Below are 7219 nucleotides of genomic sequence, written 5' to 3'. Positions count from 1 at the left end.
CAATAATGTTTTTTTAAGATTTGCAAGAATTTCGTGATACTAAACTTTTATTAGTTGTCATAGCAAGTGATTTTAAAAGTAGGATGGCTCACTTTTTATAAGATGACTGAAAATTTTACTTGAATTCGTAGTTTCTTACTTTTGGAAACCTAATTGTTTTATAATAACTACTATTATTATTATTATTATTATTTCTGTTGTTTCTAGAAGTAGTAATTTTGATAATAGTCAATAGAAAAAAATTTAACCACACACACATTGTTTGTCCACAGAATAATAACACATTATGAAATAAAAAGCGTCCCCGCACCAACCTCTACCTCCGCCTGCAGGACCTCAATTTCAGACCGAGCGGCAACCTCCCGCTTTCTCTCATGAAGCCAACAAGGAAGTTACTTAAACTGTAATTCGTCAACTGGCCGCTAGAGGCTGGCTGCAAAAGGGAGTCAATCCCATAGACTCCCCATGTTAAAATGCCCAACTTTTACAGCATAAAAAAACATGTTTACAGCCTGGTTCAAAAAATTATTTTGGTCTATATAGTTAATTTTGCCCTTCATGACAACTGTGAGGGGGGTGAATTTTTTTATAACTCATCCGTTTAAATTATATTAAGCCTTAAAGTTCTGCATAATTAAGGGCGTGGCCACTTGAGTGACAGGTGGATTGCCGCTGCTGTCACCACCGTCGAGCTAGGTGGGCGTGGTTTCAGCAGCCAGCTCCCGCCTTTTTGAAACCAACACGGAAGTGACTAAAACTGCAATTCATAGACTGACCGCTAGAGACTGGCTCCAAAAGGGAGTCAGTCCCATAGATTCCCCATGTTAAAATGACAACTTTACAGCAGAAAAAAATATGTTTACAGCCTGGTACAAAAAGTGGTTTTGGTCTATATAGCTAATTTTGCCCTTCATGACAACTGTGAGGGGGGTGAATTTTTTTATAACTCATCCGTTTAAATTATATTAAGCCTTAAAGTTCTGCATAATTAAGGGCGTGGCCACTTGAGTGACAGGTGGATTGCCGCTGCTGTCACCACCATCGAGCTAGGTGGGCGTGGTTTCAACAACCAGCTCCCGCCTCTTTGCCCATCTTCGATTATCCGGGAGTGACGCGCTGCCAAGATGGCGACGGCCGCCTCCGCCCACTTTTGAGCTTCAAAAACTATCTTCGGAACCCTACGGGTGACGTCACAGACACTACGTCCATATTTTTATACAGTCTATGTTTCAGACTCAATAGTTTTTTTTTCTTTGTGCTCGTCATTCTCAAGAATAGAAATTCGGCTATTGGCGTGTGCTCTTTTATATGGTTATGATATTAATTAGGGGGCGTTTACAAGGCGGAGATCTGACACCAGTCAGCTGTGCACAATTTCAAGATCATTTGCGATTTATAAATATCCCATCTGGAAGAGAGGCCTGCGCATGTGTTTTTGTGCGCACGTTTATTTTCTCTGAATCGCACTTACGCATTTTTGAGAAATGATCTTAGAACAAATTTAGGACGGTTTATACACAACATTTTATAAATGAGGCCCCTGGTGTTTTGGATGTTTGTTGAATTTATATCTGCTTTGAGGTGAAATGGTAAACTTCCTGAAATACCTAAAGCTGTTTCTGTCCAATAGGATGCATTTAATATTGATTTTCTGAGGAACCCAAGTGACATAGTCCCTGCCCCAGCCTCATTTTTCCCACAAGACTGCGGCCTGTCCAGAGGAAAACAGCCTCTAAGGAAAGATGCACCTCATAACCTGCCTTCTCCTACATATCCACGCAAACCCCCAGGAGACCCGACCGACATCGAAGATTTCATCAATGTTGTAAGTGAGGTTTCTTTTATAGGAAATAAGATTCATTCTGGAATACTTGTGGGTAATTTCAGTAAATTTCCTTAACATTTACTTAGAAAAGGTTAGTTGATTTTTTTAAAGAAATGCTATTTTCTTAAAGTACCAAGGTGTTTACCACAAATTTGGGAGACCACCACAAGTATATTCCAGTATCTTCATCTACTATTCGCAGTCCTAAATATGTAATAATAATTGCTAAAAGTTTTAGTTATCATTACTAATCCTCATTAAGTGCTATTTTAACTGTCAAAGTTTGGAATTTATATTTACAAATTTAATTGCTAAATCAGTAAATTCTGATGTAATTTAAGTCAAGTATTAATTTTAGTATTTTGAAGTACTTAAAAAAAAAAAACACAGTAAAATAATTGAATTACATTAATGGGAAATATAAAACTTTATTTGACCATTAAAATTGAATGAAGATGAATGTACACATATTCTCCGAAATTCTGATGAAAAAATTTTTTTCTTTGCAATGAACAATGAAAATCAAATGCACTTTTTGATAATTTTCACTTTTTCTGCTTCACCCCAACAGGGCCTGGACGCTGCTGACAATGACCCGAACGTCCCACCATACGATACAGCTCTGATCTATGATTATGAGGGCGATGGGTCGGTAGCAGGCAGTCTTAGCTCTATCGCTTCCATGGGCTCAGATGGTGACCAGGACTATGACTACCTCAATGACTGGGGACCACGGTTTAAAAAACTGGCTAGCATGTACGACCCACGTTAGCTACCAGACTGATTCTTTTGTTCAAGATACTCTCATACATGCATGCCCTTCAAAACTCCATGCAAATCAAATGTCCCATCTTCAATATGAGAGTGCTCATGATGTAAGGATGAAAGGGGCGGTTTACGTTATTGATCATGTAGATAAATGGAGGTCTCTATCTATATTCCCTAGTGATATGGTTAAAGGTCATCAGTGTCATAGAGACTGCACACACACTATGTCTTTTTCATTTCTTTCATGGATCAGTGAACTATTTCAACATGCTGATGTGACAGGTGCTTATTGTGAAAGCACCGACTGTAGGGAGGAACCGTGTGTTAGTGCATACTGATTAGACATGATGCAAGAGATGCTTTGTTCATAAAACATGTGTCATGCTCTTTAGGGATTATTTTAGCTGATGACCGATGCTGAGTTTTGCTGAGCATGTGGGGTAAACAGGAAGAATAATTCACCCAAAAAAGAAAATGATACTCCTGAATACTCATTTACTTATAAGAGTCACTGTGAGCCCATATGACTTTCTTTAATCTATCGAACACAGAAGGATGTTTTATATGTTGGTAAATTTCAAAACGGCTCTTTTCTTAAAAAAAAGGGGGAAAAAAAAGATATTGTCAGATATGGTGCATCAAGTTGCGCAGTGCCAGGTTTGATAGTAGTAAAACCACAGGACATTGGTTATAGCAAATAACCGATGATAGTAAAAGCACCAAAGAGAAATTTTAAATCTTATGTGATTTAAAAAAAAAAGCATGTTCAAGTCAATACAGGTGATTGGAATGCTAATGTATGGTAATCAATGGATATAAAGAGAAAGTGAAAAAATTAATAATTTGTGGCATGTAAATATCCCTCATGTCTTCCGCAGCTGCCACATTCTTGTCTGTTCCTCAAAAAAAAAAAATCACAGACTATTGGGCACAAGTCATATAGAACACTTTTATGGTGCATTTATATGTCCTTTTTGACATGAGCTTGGTGTCCCATGGTTACTATATCCTTTAGTTGTATGGAAAACAGCAGCACAGAAATTCTTCCACATATATCCTTGGGTAACACTTTACTTGAAGGGGTGTGCATAAGACTGACATGACACCTTCATAATCATGACATGACACCTACATAATCATGACATGACACATGTCATGAATATGAAGGTTTTTTATGCATGTTTATGACAACTGTCATATTGTGTCATTCGCTCAGTTATGTAATTTTTAATGCAAAGATGACATTGTTTCAGATGTCTTTGTTATGGGCTATGGTTAGGGGTAAGGGTAGGGGTAGGGTTAGGTCAAATAATGTCATATTTGCATTAAAAAATGACATAACTGAGCGAATGACACTTAATGACAGTTGTCATAAACATGCATAAAAAACCTTCATATTCATGACATGTGTCATGTCATGATTATGTAGGTGTCATGTCATGATTATGAAGGTGTCATGTCAGTCTTATGCACACCCCTTCAAGTAAAGTGTTACCTATCCTTGTGTTTCAGTGGAAGAAAGTAATTTTCCTTAAAAATAGATATTGAACAATCAATGCATTTTTTTAAAGACAGATGGACTGATAACATGATTTTTTAAACTTGGTCTTTTGAACAATTGTTCTTATTTCATTCTTTTTATACATGAATAGTATCTTGTGTAATATATGTGCTTGTAATACTATTTTTTGCTTGCCTGCAGTTAACGTCAGTAAGTAAATCCAAGACATTTAAAGAGCCTTAATATTAGGAATAATTATAATTTTCATATGCAGCCTATTAACACAGTTTGCCAAATTAATGATGCTTCAAATGTACATATTTTTTGCTTTCCCCTCAGGAACACAAGTTTTTCCTAATTACATAATGCCTATTGTAATTATTTTGTTAGTTTCTGTGTTTCTCAATTTTGAACTACATAGTTTTGTTTTTAATATTTATTTCATAAGAAAATGTGAAATGCTGTTATTATCTTTTCTTTTAGTTATAAATAAAAGATTGGAACAATACCAGCCTGTATTTTCAGTAAAGAGAGACAGTTATTTAGTTTGCAATGGTAGTTTTGGCCAATTTCTATAAAAAAGACGAAAAAAAACCCAACATTGTCATCTGACAAAAACATTATTTATGATTAAGCAATTTGTAAAATAAAAAATCTTTGACATTCAACACCATTTTAATAATTTATTGCATATGGTGCAGAATATCCACTGACATCACAAGATGACTTCAGACATACCGCTGGCAATGCTCACCTGGTCTAACAAAACCAGCTTCTCAGGGAACTAACAGCTGATCTGTATGGCCTGGAAAGAAGCTCAAAAAGCACAACCACTGTTTTAAAAACAGTACATTTCGTGCAATTCTCAAAGGAGGTATCTACTACTCTCTAAGAGAGATCTACCTTATTGAGAAAAACACATTGAATATTACCGTTTAACGCTTGATTGATGCTTGTTTGTTGTTTTTGTTTTTTAATCAAATGCCCTAAGACATTTAAAATAGAATTACTGGTCAATGATCAGCATAGAAGGTAAACCAAGAATGTTGCCATTATTTTTTCAGTCAATCAGAGTGGGTCTAACTGGAACATCAAGGGCAAGAAAAGCATTTTCCCCCCCTTAAAAGCACAATTTTGAAAATCAGACTGATCCTCAAAGGCAGCCGCTCCACTCTTGGACTTTCAAGTGTCCATTAAAGACCGTGAATGTGATTGCATGTGTTGCAGAGCTCACGCTGGGCTCAGGTTGATGTCATCATCTTTGTCTTTGCGGAGGGGTCTCTGGGGTCTGCGTGGCTCATCTTCACCAGTGTCCTGCTTGTCTCTTTCAGCCTCCACCCAGCTTTGAGGGGCAATCATCTTTTTGGGTCCAAACGGAGGAGGTCCCAGCAAAGCCTCAATGTCATCATAGTTGACCACCTCTCTCTCCAGCAGGGTATTAGCCAGCTGAAAACCGTAGCAAACAAGAGCAATGCAACAATTCCAAGAAGTAATAAAGGCTATGCTATGAGAATTTTCTACCTAACTTGACGAAAGCTACAAAAAAAACAACAACTGATTGTTAAAGAGAAAATGGCCATTTTGGCATTTTTTCATCGATATATGTTTACTACATCTAAAGCTATTTCAAAAACACTGAAGCGCTGTAACATAACATCAACAAGTGAGTATATTATGAAAATTATGAGAAAATGAGAAATGACTGAATCAGCTAAAATGATCTGGAGCCACATTCATGAATAATCCATATTTTTTTTTAATTGTTAATTTCTAATTATTAATATTTTTAAATATATTGTTTTTTAAAATATATATTTTTTTATATATAATATTTTGTATTTCCTAAAACATTTCTTGAGAAATGTTATCTTTTTTTAACGTAAAAACAAACAAACAAAAAAAAACTAAATAGAATTCCTAAAAAAAATGGTCTGTTGTTTTTTGGTTGTCTGAATGTTTTGTTTCAAATATTAACCATTAAGTACATAACACTAGTTACATATAATACATCAACTATTATTAGGGTAGCACATAACTACTCTGAAGTGACACCACTAATGTAAACAATGATCAGTTATGATTATGTGTGACTTTTGCTGAATTTGAAGTTTAGTAACAACTCTACAAAAACGATTCAAATAGAGTTCTCATTTTTAATTGTATAACTGAGACATAATTTTTGGCAGCATTCAGCACTTATAATATTGCCCATATTCTAGACGAGTTCATGCTAGCAAAAATGTAAAATACATAGCACATAAAAAACAAAAAAAAAACAACAACATGTTAAACGAATTATGAATTCCCTTTAAGCCAATCATGATGAAAATGGTATGCACGCTTATTATGATTATCTGCATGCGGCGCAAAAAGATGGCCTTTAAGGGTTTTTCAGAGTTGATCAGAGTGTTTTCAGCAAGAACCACCATACAATCAGGTATCACAAAGCCTGTCATTTTCTTCTTAAAGGGCTCATCAGATGAAAATCTGACTTTTTCCGTGTTTAAGGGCTTTCTCTGCAAGCATGTGAGAAAATGAGCCGATCAGATTTCTTTCCCTTTCTTATTATAATATTACCGCCGATTAATCTGCATGTTTCCACCCACGGTGCTCAGCCGCCATTGTTGTTTTCGCAAGCGACAGCGTTGTACTTGTTCTGATGCCATGGCAAAAGTTTGCGGAAAACATGCTAAATGTTCTGTCGTTGGCTGCACAGACGAACACAAATCATTATTTAGAGTCCCAGCCTCAGAGGAGACAAGAGAGGAGTGGATTTTTTTTTATTTTTAGTGGAAATCCCAGAAGGGGTGTGGGGTGCGCAGTAACTCATTATCATTTAAAGAGCCATACACCAAAACGGGTTGGTGTGAGCAGAGCTGTTTTTGACAAGGCAAAAGGGTGTTGTTTACACAGCCATTGAGTGTTTTTATGCAAAATATGTTACAGACAATTAGAGATCGACCGATATATCGATTTTTCGTTAGTCTCGTGAAGTCGGAGTCACGTAGATAATCCGTCAAGATCCTCTACCAATAAAGACGTAACTTTGCATGAGTTAAATAATATAGCCATGAATGAGCGCATGTTGGAAATAAAAGCGCTGAATTTAATTCTCTCTCTGTTGT

General features: G+C 36.2%; 2 protein-coding genes across 4 annotated transcripts in view; one reads left to right on the top strand and one right to left on the bottom strand.

Annotated features, from left to right (window-relative positions):
* The window catches only part of LOC107717901 (cadherin-15-like), a 21996-nt gene extending 18489 nt beyond the window's left edge, over positions 1–3507 (top strand). Inside the window, exons 13-14 of the mRNA XM_016524811.1 lie at positions 1631–1825; positions 2397–3507. Coding sequence (XP_016380297.1) covers positions 1631–1825; positions 2397–2597 — 396 coding nt within the window. The 3' untranslated portion in view covers positions 2598–3507. The remainder of the gene's footprint in view (positions 1–1630; positions 1826–2396) is intronic.
* A 1264-nt stretch (positions 3508–4771) lies between these two features.
* Positions 4772–7219, bottom strand: part of LOC107717900 (paraplegin-like) — a 14668-nt gene continuing 12220 nt past the window's right edge. For all 3 annotated transcript variants that reach the window (XM_016524809.1, XM_016524810.1, XM_016524807.1), the window contains one exon: positions 4772–5540. In XM_016524809.1, the coding sequence (XP_016380295.1) occupies positions 5325–5540 (216 nt within the window). In that variant the 3' untranslated portion in view covers positions 4772–5324. The remainder of the gene's footprint in view (positions 5541–7219) is intronic.

This window comes from Sinocyclocheilus rhinocerous, unplaced genomic scaffold, assembly GCF_001515625.1.
Source record: "Sinocyclocheilus rhinocerous isolate Xijiao unplaced genomic scaffold, SAMN03320098_v1.1 scaffold5992, whole genome shotgun sequence".
Classification (NCBI taxonomy): domain Eukaryota; kingdom Metazoa; phylum Chordata; class Actinopteri; order Cypriniformes; family Cyprinidae; genus Sinocyclocheilus; species Sinocyclocheilus rhinocerous.
The sequence above is the reverse complement of the archived record's forward strand: the minus strand, read 5'-3'. Positions and strand labels throughout refer to the sequence as shown.